We start from the raw sequence: 14,763 nt of genomic DNA, 5'->3' as shown, positions 1-14,763 counted from the left end.
AATTAGAGTGCTTAATGATTATGTTACTTCCATATTTTGCAAGTTTGTTCTATTAATTGGATATAACCAATAAACAACACATTGGTCCTTCACAAATTGCTCGTAAGTACAGCTAAGTCAAATTTACTGTTTTACCCCTGTAGTTACACCCAACTTCGTAAGTACCACTGATCCCTCTATGAACAACTAGTCATAGTCTAACTATAATTAAATCCCACTCATGCTAGGAGAGGGTGTGACACCACATTGTTCAAGACTCAGAATGATCCGTTAAAGAAGTAATTTATCTACTTACCCTGAGAAGGAGTGAATTTCTTCTTATGTAGTTTGTTTCCAGCTCCCCAATCAAACTAATCCCCAAAGTGGTAGGCATATTGAGTCAAAAAATCTGGCAACTCTCACTTATGTAAATCAAATTACCGCCCTCATAGGTAGGAGTTCACAACTCACTTCGGATTAAAGTCAAGTCACCTATGGTCATTCCGGTGAAATGAAAGTCTCTTGTAGCAATGGTGTTCTAAGGAGAGACTATTCATTTCGTGGTTTGGTCTTATACAAACTCTTTGTATAGAATACCCCACTCGCATATCTCCACATGAATGGTCATGAGCAGATCATTTGTAACACTTTACAATGATTAGAACAATTACAAAATGGTTTGTATCTGCAGTGTCATAAGGATAAGGTACCTAATCTTATCCATCTACTATAGACCGTTCAATTTATTACTTAAACATGATCCACCTGTATGTCTTTACACACATGTTTAAGCTTCACCTAATAACCTTGGATCTTAGTTTTTTTGGTTTTGGTTTAATGTAACTAAATGTCAAATAAATTAATACTTATTTTATTAAATAAATAATATGTTCGTACAAATACAGTTTATAAACTATAAAACCATGAGATTTAGGGCATCAACCCCAACGATTCAAATATTATTCATATTACATAAATAACCTTTTATTTTTAATAATATGGGTAATGGGATAATGCATATAACTAAAACTATAAATATTTTTAACTTATATAGAATTTCATTCAGTTTTCATAAACACAACATATTAAATATTAATTTGAGATTTCCAACTTTTATTTTATTTCTCTTCCAACAAAATGTCTTATAGAGTCCTTAAAATCCAGCAATGGGATCTTATGATCTTAATATTGTTACCTTTACTTGTACAAATTTTTTAGACTCATTATGCAATTAATATACATTCATTAAATCAAGGTCATTGTACTATAGATCAAGAGTTGTACTCTTATGCACCATTACATGCATTTTATTCACAAGAATTATTTTAGCTCTATAGTAACAACTTATGTCATAACTATCTTTGATTCTCTTTAATTATTGAATAGTAATTTTATGATCCATCACAAATCAAATTTGTCTCGAGCCACATATGATTTTAAAGATATTTTAACTTAGCTTACTAAATAAAGAACTATTAATAAAGCAATGCATTTTTTAATAAATAGAGAAAAACTGAATGTGTGTGCATTAAGATAGATAAAAGTACAATGGACAATACACAAGATGTAGCATCATGCATTCATGTAATACGGAAAAAAAATGTTCATAAAGAAGACATTTGTGGATTAATCAATTACTCAAAATAATATATTATTTAGTCCTAAGGATACATTTCTTTGTTCTTCTAAAACAACAAAGAAAAAATTATTTGGTCACCACAAATTAATTCTATGAGAATTTGGGTGCTAAAGTTTTATGCAATTACAAAAATAATTTAAACTAGTTGCTTTAGAATATCTAAAATTAATTATAATTTTTTTCCATCAAATAGTCATCTCTTAAAAAATAGCTTAAGCTAATGGAGAAGCATTAGGAGAAAGAGGAGAACAAATCGAAGGATTTTGTTTTCCAGAAATGATGGGCTTCACATTTAAACATTGAGATGTAATTGGGCCTTCCCTTCCGCTATATGTGAGGTCAATGTCAGCTAGCTCTACATCTTCACATGGAAACTCGGAACTACAAAGAAGTTTGACTGCGAGCGCATTACCTGAAGTACCTCTGATATTCTTAAAACTAACCTTACTAATCTTGACTTTTGATGGACTCTGAAAGGCAAGAACATAGGACATAATCTTGTCACTTAATTTAAGTATTAAAAATTAAATTAAAAAGAAGTTTAATAACTTTCGTACCTGTTTATTACATAGGTTGTGTGGACAGTATTCCTGATCTATGAGAATTGGATTGCTGACATTGACCATAATTATATCTTCATAGTGCATATCAGAAGCGGTTCCAGCAGCAGGAGAAGCTGGCCATGTTTTGATTCTAACGCCATTCGATGTATTCATCAATGTACAATTCTTAACTATGATTCCCTCCACAGGTTCTTCAACATTGTATTTTCCTAGGCTTCCTACACTTATACCATGTCCAGGCCCACATGTCACATTAGTAATTGTTACTTGCTTACTTCCATCCCCAAGTGAGATACAATCATCTCCAGTACCAATGTTTGTATTAAGGACATTAATCCCAAGAGATCGACCAATGTGAATTCCATCAGAATTAATACTATCTCCTGGTGCATTTATGGTGAAATGTTGGAAGGTGAGGTTCTTACAACCCAATACATTGACATGAAAGTTCTTGCTATCTTTAGACGTTATATCACTTACTGTCGAATTTTTTATAAAGCTTAACTGCAAACTCTGCATTTTTTTAAATAAAATAAATTATCATACTTATATATATTTACTTAAAAAAGAGTAAACGTAAATGTTAGTTTGATAGTTAAAATTGTAACAATAAATAATATATGGGCCAACAGTACTAAACATTTTTGTTACGTGATTAAATTGTGCTTACCATGGGAATACGATCACACTTTGAGTTTTTATGGCAATCATTTTTCTCCCAGGCCACTTTTCCTTGCCCATCTAAAACACCACCACCTGTTAATGTTAAGTAATCGATATATCTGAAACTAATCCATCCGTCTCCGGTTAGATCCGGTGGTGCCTGCAATGTTCCTTGAAGTTGAATTTCGATGGGGCTTTTGCAAGGGCCCACCAACTGAACTGCACTTAACTTGTAAGTTTCTTTTGGAATAATGACTTTACTTTGGGTTGTTGATGCACAAGCTTCCTTCCATGCATTTGTTAGAGCCTATTTAATTTTTAAAATATATTAATAAATCTGATTGATGCCACTAGATGTTTTATTTCTCTCAATCGATGATAATAAAAAATGATAATTTACCTGAGATATTTCAGCATTAGGTGCAGCACCATACTTTGTCACATCGAAAACACCATCACTAGATTGAGATTGCCCTCTAGATAAAGAAACCAATATGAATGATAGAGCCACAAAGTTCAATGTTGTACGCATCTTGTTCTTCTTCTCTACGTCTATATTTTTTCTTTTCTACCCAATCTCTTGTATAGTTTTGTTTTGGAAGAAAATGTTTGTGTATGTTTCAATTACAATTCAAAGTATTTATATTGAAATAGAGAAATCCAACACCACTCAATTTCTCCTATAATTAGTTTTCTCCTTTACTCCAAATAAGGATAAGCAAGTATACTACTTGTCAAACTATGATAAACTATTTATGTCTAAAAACATGCCATACCTTTCACCCAACCTGATCAAATGTTATCCCACAAATGTCTATCTTGGATAAAATAGTTTTGTGGGTGAAAAAGTAAACAAAAATAAGTGGCCCATTGTAAACATGCATAATTTTAGGAAAAAAAATCTTTAAAAAACTAAATATAACAATGGAATTGTAATTATTTGTTATTTAATTAAAGTTTTAGAACTAGTGGTAAGAAATTTATTCAAATTAAAAGAGAAAGATCAAAATTTAAAATTATTTAAAATTATATTTCTTATCAATTTATCTTAAAAGATATTTTATTTTATACGTATGATCTCTATGTTAATCAATGTTGTTAAATCCATTTATTATTGTTGATCACTCTTAATTATGTCGTAGTGTTTATTAGACATTTTTATTGTTTTTCTAGTACCCTTGAAATTATTTGTTATTTAATTAAAGTTTTAGAACTAGTGGTAAGAAATTTATTAAAATTAAAAGAGAAAGATAAAAATTTAAAATTATATAAAATTATATTTAATATCAAATTATCTTAAAAGATATTTTATTTTATATGTATGGTCTCTATTTTAATCAAGGTTGTTAAGTCCATTTGTTACTGTCGATGACTCTTAGTTATGTAGTAGTGTTTACTAGACATTTTTATTGTTTTTCTAGTACCCTTGAAATTTATTAATTGTCCATTTTCTTAAATTTCTTGATTGTGACCAAAAAAAAGTATCTTCTTATCATTATTTTGTGTTGGCTTTTTGACCATTAATCTCAAATAATTAATTAAGATTTATTAATTATTTAATATTTTGATGATAACAAATTTGAATAACTTTATTAACAATTTGAGTGCTTTAAAGTGTTCATTGGGTAAAGCTTGAAATATCGATTCCAATACAATTTGAGTCACTCAAATTGGGGCTCAAATGAAGAAGATATAGCCGAAAGGAACATAACGAAAAAATCTGAATCTAATGATGTGGTAGATTTTTTTCAATCAAAGTGGTCCAAGTAAAAGGTGCCACTTGGGGCAATTGAGAAGTGACATGTGGTGGGTTTTGGAGTTTTTGTTGAATTTAAAAGAAAATGAATGTTAAGAAGATATATTATTATATTATTTTTTATTTGTGTTTAGCGGCTAGTTGGGTAAAAAAAAAAAGAATGAAAAAAATTATCATCATTCACTTCTATTGGATATACCTTTGCTTTTAAAAAGAAATTATTATTTTTACATCTACTTTTAACTCTCCACCATTGATTTCATTTTACCAACATCTAGTGGCCAAAATTAAATTTGGATTTCACCATCTTCCCTCCCTTTTTAAACTCTTAATCTTGTCCACATTTTAACATCAATTTTCATTTTTTCCGATCCTCCAAAAACAAAATACAGAACCTCCACATTAAAGTGGACCATTGATGATGTAACGACCGGATCCTTACACATTATGATCTGACCGCTACAATATGCATACTTAGACTTTTCTATCATGAGACAAGTTCTGGTGAAAATTTCAAAGAACATATCTAAGTTTTATTAATTATATAGAAAAACTATATAAAAAGTTTATTTATCAAAATACCAGGATCCATAAAACATTAGCGTGGGGTACAAAATGCATATGCCTATAATAGTGAGTTTGATGATTGGCCATTTGAGCGACGTCCAATTCTGCCATCTACGCTGTGCCCTTACCTACAAAGTCTGTAAAAATATAGGATGAGTATATAATATACCCAGTAAGTAGTTCTCACGTAGGGTAGTTACCAAATGCACAATCACAAGCAACATGTCATGAAAACATATGGTTGGGATCGAAAATGTATAATAATATGTGGTGGTCAGTTATACTTCCAACATAAATCTCTCCTCCCTGATAGAAAGATGAGGACCTAAGCGAAAACTAACCCATCTGATGATTAGCGGGTCATGCAGTCAGTAGGGCCAGAGTCGCATCCAACATCAACCATTAGCATAAACGTAATATTGGACTAGAGGGGTGCAACCATACATACCCTGCTAGTCCCTAGCGTAAACATAACGTAAGATTAGGCCTGAAGGGGTGCAACCATACATGCCCTACCAGCCCTGGAAGCATAAATTTCTCTGCCCTGATAAGAAGATGAGGACTCAAGTGGAAACTAACCCATCTGATGATTAGCGGGTCATGCAATCAGTAGGGCCAGAGTCGCATCCAACATCAACCATTAACATAAACGTAAGATTAGACTGGAAGCATAACTTACACCTAATTAGAACTTGATTTTAACGTAATCGTGAACAAACATAATGCATAGGGTCCCTTATAGAGAAACATGTTCTAAACATGTAATGAAATATAAAAATTAACATAACCATGCAACATAATAAAGGTACACTACCATAGAACATTTAAAGAGAGGGTGAGATAAACTACTTACTGTGATCTAGTTATTCCTTATTATTCTTTAAGATTTGATCAGTAGAGCTTTCCCTTTTTAAACTAGAAGGAAATTTGGGCAACACCTTACCCGAGCTTTTCTCTTTTAGCCTCACAGAACTTCCTCACTCATACTTACTCTTTCACACGATTCTTTGTTACTGAGATTTGTTTGAGAATGGGTTAAATCTTCGGCAAAGGGTCCTATTTATAGTAGTTTTCAACTCTTCTCAGTGTGACAAATCATCCTACAGGTGGCTTCTTTAAAATTACTTAGGGTTTAAGGATTCCTCTCAATAAGACACCTAATCTTGGCTAACGTTTGCCCTTACGTCATCATTCTTTGTTTGTATTCAATTTTAGGGTTTTTTCTATGTATAATCTATAAGATCGTGGCCAAATTCAACGCATAATCCACGCTTGTTCTCAGAATCTCGCTCTCTCCAGCTTTCTGCTGGTTTGGCTCTCGCGACTCTCGCTCCCACTCTCGCTTCCGCACTCGCTCCCGCTCCCACTCTCTCCCATTGTCTCGCTGAGAATCTCGCTCTCTTTACTCTCGCTCTCTCCAATTTTCTTTCCAATATCGCTCTCTCCACTCTCGCTCTCTTCAATTTTCTCTCCAATCTTGCAAGTTTTCACGTGTGGTTGCCTTCACTGCTTGTGGATTCCACTCCCTCTTTTTAACTCTTTCAAATTTTAAGAGTATATGGGCAATTAATTCACCTCCAATTCTTTCAATGAGCAGTGTCCAAACAAAATGTTATCTACTGCCCGTTGTCTCCTGAATTAGCTAGCGTCCAACTTCTAATTAATCCTCCCTGATTCTGCTCCCTTATTCATTATTTTTGGATAATGAATAAATTTCCTATTTTTCCCCTTCTAAATTTTCACCCCTTTAAATAAAATTTCGTTCTGCTTAATATTTGACATTTAATTTCCTATATGCGTACAAATCTGGGTTGTTACAGATGACGGGAAATTGGAGGTCAATTTTACTCGACAACCAACTTCCCTTGGACGCGGTATGCGATGCATGTTCCTAAGATATGTGTTGATAGTCATGCGTCGATGGTCATGCGTTGGAATGAAAAATGCGTTAACGAGTGTATGCGATGACCATGCGTCCTACCACAAGTTTTCTTGCGTTCACGCCAAGTATAACATGAACGCAAGTTTCTCGGGTAATTGGAGGTCAAACACAGAGACTTGTAGCTACATGTTTGTGGTGATATACATGCGGCGATTTAAATAAAATAATGGAGGGGATGGTGCTACGTTAATCCTACTCCTACTCCTATCTAACAGATAACACAATGAGAATGTGCATGAAAGGTAGAGATGCGACAAACCTTGACATGAAATAAATGTGTGGGAAAATAGATAAAATACGGAGATGTTTTCATTGCAAAACTTATGAATTCGCAAGGGCAACCTTAGTCAACGCAATCCATGCAATCATGCTACAACCATACACGACAAGTCATTTTCCAATGGAAATGCGGTGCTCCTAATTCTAGGACGCATGTGTTAAACACAAAATGTCCATAGAGCTTATTCCTAAGTCTCTACTCTTGTCCTATGCAACGATGCAGAATGCATGAAAGCAAGGTGACCGCATTCAATCATATCCTATCTCTAGGATGCATGCGATGCGTTAATAACAAATAGTGCCCATTCCTAAGCGCCTATCTCTTGTGTTATCTGTTCTAATCTGACTCTCCCAAGCCTAGATTCTGACCTGACCTTCCCAAGCCTAGATCTTGTCCTTAGACTACCCTCCCGAGTATCCCTAATGGACGAATGAAGCATACATAATACAAGAAAACCGCATAAACTTCGCTGACCTAAGATTGTTACTATCCCTATTGAACAATGCATAGCTTGCTTAATGCGTCCAACCACTTACCCTCCCGGGCAGTTGATTGTTGTTGACTTCACTCATAGACAAGCAATGCGTTAGCTTATAGACAGGCATTGCAGCAGCTCACACTAAGCAAATAAGATTACTCACATACTCGCACAACGCATACCTCTCGATAGTTTGCTACATGTTTAATATCCCTAATCCACATGACTAAGTATGCAATACCCAAGCAATCCCACTAAGTGTTGCAATGAAAGTAAAGATGCTAAGCAAGAAGATGGAGATGGAGTCGAAGGAATAGAGAAATGCATTGAAAACATATTGTATTGATTTCTTAATTCCAAAATGTTATACAATACAATATGAGAAAAGAAAGGAAAAGAAATGACCGGCTGGAAGCAAAGGTTTGCTTCCAGCGGATGTGCATCAAAGCTGCTGGTGGTGCCATGGATGGGTGGAGGAGCTAACTCTCTCGAGATCTAACTCCGGTCGAAAGCTCCAGTCGTCACTTAGAATGGATGAAGGAGTTGAAGAACTCTCAGCCGTCTTCTCATGCTAAATTGCCAAGAATAAATAACATACCAGATTCCATTGAAATTGATGATAGCTTTAAGATGATTATTGTCTTCTTCAACCAAAACATTGAATGCCCTTAGTGGGATCTCTATCTAAATGGGATTCAAGAAAGACTAAGTGCGAATTATTTTAGTATTTTGAGGATCATAGCCCGAATGTCTCTTTATATAGTAGTTTAATTAGGGTTCCCATTAAACTCTAATTAATTAGGAATAAGTTTCTACCCATTATTCCATACTTAAATAGGAATCTAGGCCCTTAATTAATTAGATCACATAATAGACCCAATCTAATAAAATAACCCAATGTGATAAATTATTAATTCACATACATAGCTCATACTTTAATTGTATGTGTTATTATTTAAATACGTCTAATATGTCATGTTTTCTTTCCTAATGAATTAAATGCGTATTCCAATGATTCAAATTTAAAAATGTCTTTTGGGTATTTAAATTTAGATATAAATAAAATACGGAAACTAAATTATATCTAAAATTCTCACTTCCATTAGTTAGAGTAAAAAGGGACAACGATCATAAAATTACTAAATAATACAGAGTAAGAAAAAACAGACACCAAAAAATATACTGGTTCACCTAAAACTTGGGAGGACGTCCAGTCTTCTGCAACTGCAGATTTTACTATGATGAAGATTGCAATGGTTCCAAAACTCACGCTACAAAACTCTCCCAAATAGCCCAACACAAACTATTTGATTACTTATACTATAACTTGATATCTTGGAATTAACAATGAAGAGAAACGCCTAAAAAACTCAATAGAAAAAAAAAAACTCTCTATTTTTTTTCCTTCACTGACGCATGGGTATTAAAAAAGATGAGAGAGAAAATTCTTCACACTAAAGAATTTGTGGCTATCGCAAAAAAGTTATGTCTCCCCTTTTTTTCTTCCAAACATGAAATATAGATATATATATATATATATAATATGTATAGGTCATGAGTAGCCTAGCCAAATGGTGAAGGCCCATCAAATCATGAAGAGAACTTCAAGTCCACATGCAAGTTTGATTTCCACCGCCTTTTTTTAATTATTGGTCACCACCATACTTACTGATGGAAAAAAAAAAGGTGAAGGAGTTTTGGGCTCCACAATTCCTAACATTCTCCCACTTGGAGACAAAACGACGATCTTGACTCCCACTACAATGAAACTCATCATCTTGGCAAACTTCAAGACTCAACACCCTCTACATCTGTTATCTCTGATCTTCTTGACAAACTCCAAGGTTCAACATAAAACCTGTAAAATCAACAAAGTAACAAAATAGGAAACAATAAAAGATAACAGTACCTCATCTATTCTTGCCCCGAGATATGAGCAAGCTACGTGGAACTGTCCCCCAGACATAAAGGACAGTCACGTACTCCTACCACAGCTAAGTGATACCAACTGACATCTTCTTCAATCCCGAACACATGTTTTTGAAGAAAGATTGAAGAAGACACATTCTGCAAATGGTTTGACCACTTCCTTCAAATCTGTTGCCAACTTGGAGACTTTATCCTTGACCTTAGCAACTGCTCTGGCCTTCCATTTTGATGTCCTTACTCGCTTATGCGACTTCTTCAATTCATTTGATTTTATGTGAACCCCGAATCCCAATTTTACACTTAAGTGTGTTTTCTTATTTAAATTGTCTTAATTTTCCACTTAATTGTGTGTCCCTATTTAAATTTGTATAAATAAGTTGAGTAGGTTGATGAGAAAGTTAGTGTGGAATGGTGAAGAAAGAATGGGGATTTGAAAAGAAAAATTCTTAAACCCTAAGAAATTATGTTGGATGCGTTTGGGAAGAACACATTGAACCAAGGTGAAGTCAGCTTACATTGATAAAAGAAGGATTAAACATTTGGCCATGCAGCCAAGTAGATGCTGTCAATGCCACGAGCAATTTGAACGCCTATAAATAGGGAGTTGGCATTTCATTTTCAAATCGCACAAAAATCATAAATTTCGTAGAGAAAGTAGAGGGCAGTGAGGGTTTAGAGGAATGTGTCAATTTGGACGAGGAGATCTTCCAATCTCCTCGTGCGTTTGGAGTGATTCTAAAGCCATCTGAAAGATCTGGAAGTCTAGTTTTCAGAGTAGGGCTGTCGGAGGAAAAGCTCAAAGGAACTGGGCTGGAGGTTGAGAAGAAGGTAGAAGGGTCAGACTATCGGATCAGTCTGAGCCAGTCTTGAAGATTTTGAGATTCCGGCAAAACCACGAGAAATTTTGAGCTAAACGTGTTAGGGTAAGATTCCTAAGATATTTTAGAATAAGTTTGTAGAAGGAAGTATTGCCAAATAAGGTACGGAACTATGAGTAATCTAAGTTGTAAGTTGAATCTGGATTCTAGGGGTGAAAAAGGGACCCGAAGAGCTACTAGAGTGAAAAGTTCCTAAGAATTTGAGGTGAGTGGCTAAAATGTTTTCGAACTAAAACGTTTTTAAACTGTTTTGATTACAACATTTACAGAAAGCATGTTTGTAAAAATAATTCTCATGCCTACTAGTTTTATAAAGTGGTTTCCAAGTAAGATCTGAATTGTGTTGTGAATGCATGCCTATTGTTGAAAAACTATTTACATATGTATATGTATTGATTTTATCCAGCATGCGTTACCATCTTTAAAGCCATGTTGTATATGTGTTATACTATACATGCTTTAAAGAGAAAAGTTTTTTATAAATAGTTTTGGTAAAATGCGATGCCGAAGTACAAAGAGAAGGCATCCACCCAACTAGATACTGAAGTACAAGGAGAAGGTATCTATTGGTACTGAAGTACGTTTGAGAAGATACCAAGCCAACGGGATACTGAATTACGTTGGAGAAGGTATCCTAGTAGCTCGATACTGAAGTATAAGGAGAAGGTATCTGAGCAGTAGTACCTAATGTGTGAAGGTACTTAGTGTGGCCACAGGTGAATAAAGTCAGAGATTGAGCAAAAGGGTACTCTTTGGACTAGCAGTTGGTGTTGGGATTATTTTATCTGTTATACAGTACTTTGATTTGAGAAATGATTTTACTGTTTTATGTTTAAAACAACTTTACATGTTTTACTCTTGGAAAACGTTTATGCTGCAGTACGAGTACTGTACAAGTTTATGTTTCAGTTAAAAACTATTTTCTTAAATTATGCATGAGAATTTACTATGTTTTCTCGATCACTCACTGGGCGTAAGCTCACCTCGTTTTCAAATGTTTTTCAAATGTACTGTACCTAACAGTCAATGGAAGTAGCGGTCAAATCCTCTGAAGACAGCTCAGTATCTGCTCTGCCACTAAAGGACGAAAAGACTTGTAACCGTTTGCTAGGTGGTTGCTGTTAATATTGTACACATGTTACTATTGTTCATATAAGAACTAGGGTTTGTGGGTTTTGGGACTTGTAAATCTAATGTTGTAAATACTCTAAACATATTAAGTTTTTAAGTTAATAAATTGTGGGCCTATAGCCGTCCCGTTGCATATAATTTGTATTTAGTATTAGAGTTATTCCGCAAGTGTTTTTAGGCAGTAAGTGTCAGCCTAAGGGTTGATAACTGCTGCAGTCACGCCCTTCTCTAGGCTAAGAGCGTGATCTGGGGTGGGGTAAGTCCCATGGATAAGTCCCTAACATGTGTACCTAATAATTAGGCAAAGATGCTGAGGAAAAGAGGCAGATCGAGCAAGCAGGCTGAGAAGAGAAATATTAACCCTACCAGTGGAGGTTCTGAGGTCTCGTCAGACCCAGATCCGAAGGGAAAAAGAGTTAGAGACTCAGTAGAACAGTAGGCAACTTCTGAAAATGAGTCTAGTACACCAAAGGTAGGTGTAAATCCTGAGATGGAGGATCGAGTGTTCGATAGAATCACTCAAAGATTAGTGGTGTGTAGGATCGATTCAAAACGATCCAGAAAAGAAGTTCGGCGTTGAGAGGCTGAAAGCTTTAGAAGCCACGACATTTGATGGAACCACAGATCCATTTGATGCTGAAATCTGGTTGGATTTGATTGAGAAGTGTTTTAAAGTTATGAGATGCCTTGAGGACCGTAAGGTCGAGTTAGCGGCATTCTTGTTGCAAAAAGGGGCTGAGAAGTGGTGGAAAGTAATAGAGGCTAGACGAGGTAGTTTAGAAACTATGACTTGGTCTGAGTTTAGACAAGTATTTGAGGATAAATACTACCCTAGTTCTTTTAGAGATGCGAAGAGGGAGGAATTCCTTAAGCTAACTCAAAGAGTAATGATGGTTACTGAGTATGAACAAAAATTTACTGAGTTATCTCAGTATGCCTTCCCGATCATCGCGGAAGAGAATGAAAGGTGTAGGAAATTTGAGAGTGGCCTAAGAAGAAAAATATGTACACCTGTTACCTCTACATCTAATTGGGTGAATTTCACTCAGTTAGTTGAGATTGCTATCCGAGTAGAGCAGAGTGGCAAAGGAGGATGAACTTCAACCAGGAGAAGGACAGTTTAGAGTGCCTGGAGAAACAAGAAGTAAAAAATTTAGATCCTCGTTCTCTGGACAGTTGGGTATAAGAAGCTTTGAAGGCATGAGCCAACAAAGTTTGAGTCGAAAGAAGTCCAGACCTGTAGCTAAACAAAGTGGTAGATCAGTATCAGGTCGTGCTAGTGAGTCGGTGGCTAGTACAGGGAGGAAACCACTTTGTGTAAACTGTGGTAGGCCTCATACAGGGGTATGCTACGGTAATAGGAATGTGTGTTTCCAGTGCAGACAAGCTGGGCATTTCAGAAGAGATTGTCCTCAGCTAAGTCGTGGAACACAAAATGAACAAAGACAAGTAACACAGACGGGGAACCAACCTAGAATGACCGGAACTAGAGGTGAGGGATCCGATGTAGCTAAGCAGAAAGGGGTAGCTGGACGACCTCAACAGCAACAGCAGCAGCAGCAGGGTAGAATGTACGCTATGACACACTAAGAAGTGGAAGAGGCTCCAGATGTCGTAACTGGTACGATAACTTTATGTAATCAATTGGTTTATGCATTATTTGATCCTGGTGCTACACACTCATTCATATATAGTATGTGTGCATTACATATAGATAAAATACCTGAACATATGGATGAGGAATTATTTATCTCTACGTCTGTAGAAGATACTCTAGTGGTACATGAGTATTATAGGAATTGTGAAGTAATTCTTGAAGACCAAAGTTTTTGGGTCGACTTAATTCCATTAGAATTACTAGAATTTGATGCTATCTTAGGTATGGATTTCCTAAGTAAACACTATTCCACTATGGATTGCTTTAGAAGAAAAATAGTGTTTAGGAAACCCGGTGAAGAAGAAATAACTCTGGTAAAAAGTAAAAGAATACTCCCAGGAAGTTTAATATCAGTGGTAAAAGCTAGAAAACTGTTGAGTAAAGGATGTGAAGCTTATTTAGCATCTGTAGTAGTTTCCCAAAATAAGAAACTAAAACCTGAGGATGTACCTGTAGTACAAAAATTCTTAGATTTGTTCCCTGAAGAATTACCAGGCTTACCACCTGATAGGGAAGTGGAATTTATTATTGAATTAATTCCTGGTACTGCACCTATATCCCAAGCACCATATAGGATGGCCCCAACGGAGTTGAAAGAGGTAAAAGATCAATTACAGGAACTTGTGGATAAGGGGTACATTCGACCCAGTATATCACCTTGGGGAGCGCCAGTCTTGTTTGTTAGAAAGAAAGACGGTACTCTTAGATTATGCATAGACTTTAGACAATTGAATAAAGTGACCATTAAGAATAAGTACCCATTGCCTCGTATAGATGATCTCTTCGATCAGTTAAAGGGAGCAACAGTGTTCTCTAAGATAGATTTGAGGTCAGGCTATCACCAATTGAAGGTGAAAGACACAGATGTTCCTAAAACTGCATTCAAAACTAGATATGGACATTTTGAGTTCCTAGTAATGCCGTTTGGACTGACAAATACTCCTGTAGTATTTATGGACTTGATGAATAGGATATTCCATTCTTATCTGGATCAGTTTGTGATAGTATTCATAGAGGACATACTAGTGTATTCCAGTAATGCGAAAAAACACAAAGAACATCTAAGGATGGTATTACAAACTTTAAGAGAAAAGAAGTTATATGCCAAGTTTAGTAAGTGTGATTTTTGGTTAAATCAAGTCATATTTCTTGGGTATATAGTTTTAGCTGACGGAGTTAGTGTTGATTCCTAAAAGATAGAAGCAATAGTTAATTTGGAACGACTTCTGAATGTAACCGAAGTATGCAGTTTTCTGGGTTTAGCAGGTTATTATAGGAGATTCGTGGAGGGTTTCTCTAAG

The 14,763-nt window shown here is 35.3% G+C and overlaps 2 protein-coding genes across 2 annotated transcripts; one reads left to right on the top strand and one right to left on the bottom strand.

Moving 5' to 3' along the window:
* Positions 1-1,830: 1,830 nt before the first annotated feature.
* LOC120069450 (exopolygalacturonase-like) lies at positions 1,831-3,376 on the bottom strand. Its single transcript, XM_090310272.1, has 4 exons — positions 3,245-3,376; positions 2,852-3,151; positions 2,176-2,694; positions 1,831-2,088 (listed from the first exon to the last, which is right to left on the bottom strand). Exons 1-4 carry the CDS (start codon positions 3,374-3,376, stop codon positions 1,831-1,833), a joined length of 1,209 nt encoding a protein of 402 aa, XP_090166398.1.
* Positions 3,377-12,112: 8,736 nt separating this feature from the next.
* Positions 12,113-14,406, top strand: LOC150029914 (uncharacterized; the record flags this gene model as incomplete). The annotated part of the gene is made up of 4 exons (XM_090310271.1): positions 12,113-12,179; positions 12,346-12,604; positions 12,885-13,149; positions 13,645-14,406. Coding segments are annotated over exons 1-4 (1,353 nt in total), but the record flags the coding sequence as incomplete, so codon positions are not given.
* Positions 14,407-14,763: the final 357 nt, after the last annotated feature.

This window comes from Benincasa hispida, unplaced genomic scaffold, assembly GCF_027475165.1.
Source record: "Benincasa hispida cultivar pf3 unplaced genomic scaffold, pf3_genome.v1.1 HicScf82, whole genome shotgun sequence".
Lineage (NCBI taxonomy): Eukaryota > Viridiplantae > Streptophyta > Magnoliopsida > Cucurbitales > Cucurbitaceae > Benincasa > Benincasa hispida.
The sequence above is the reverse complement of the archived record's forward strand: the minus strand, read 5'-3'. Positions and strand labels throughout refer to the sequence as shown.

What these genes read in the sequence shown, in the direction of transcription:
- LOC120069450 (XM_090310272.1), bottom strand. Translation starts at nt 3,376, where the DNA reads ATGCGTACAACATTGAACTTTGTGGCTCTATCATTCATATTGGTTTCT. An exon ending in CTAATGCTGAAATATCTCAG is followed by an intron (nt 3,152 to 3,244) that starts GTAAATTATCAT and finishes AAAATTAAATAG; the next exon opens with GCTCTAACAAATGCATGGAA. An exon ending in AGTGTGATCGTATTCCCATG is followed by an intron (nt 2,695 to 2,851) that starts GTAAGCACAATT and finishes AAAAAAATGCAG; the next exon opens with AGTTTGCAGTTAAGCTTTAT.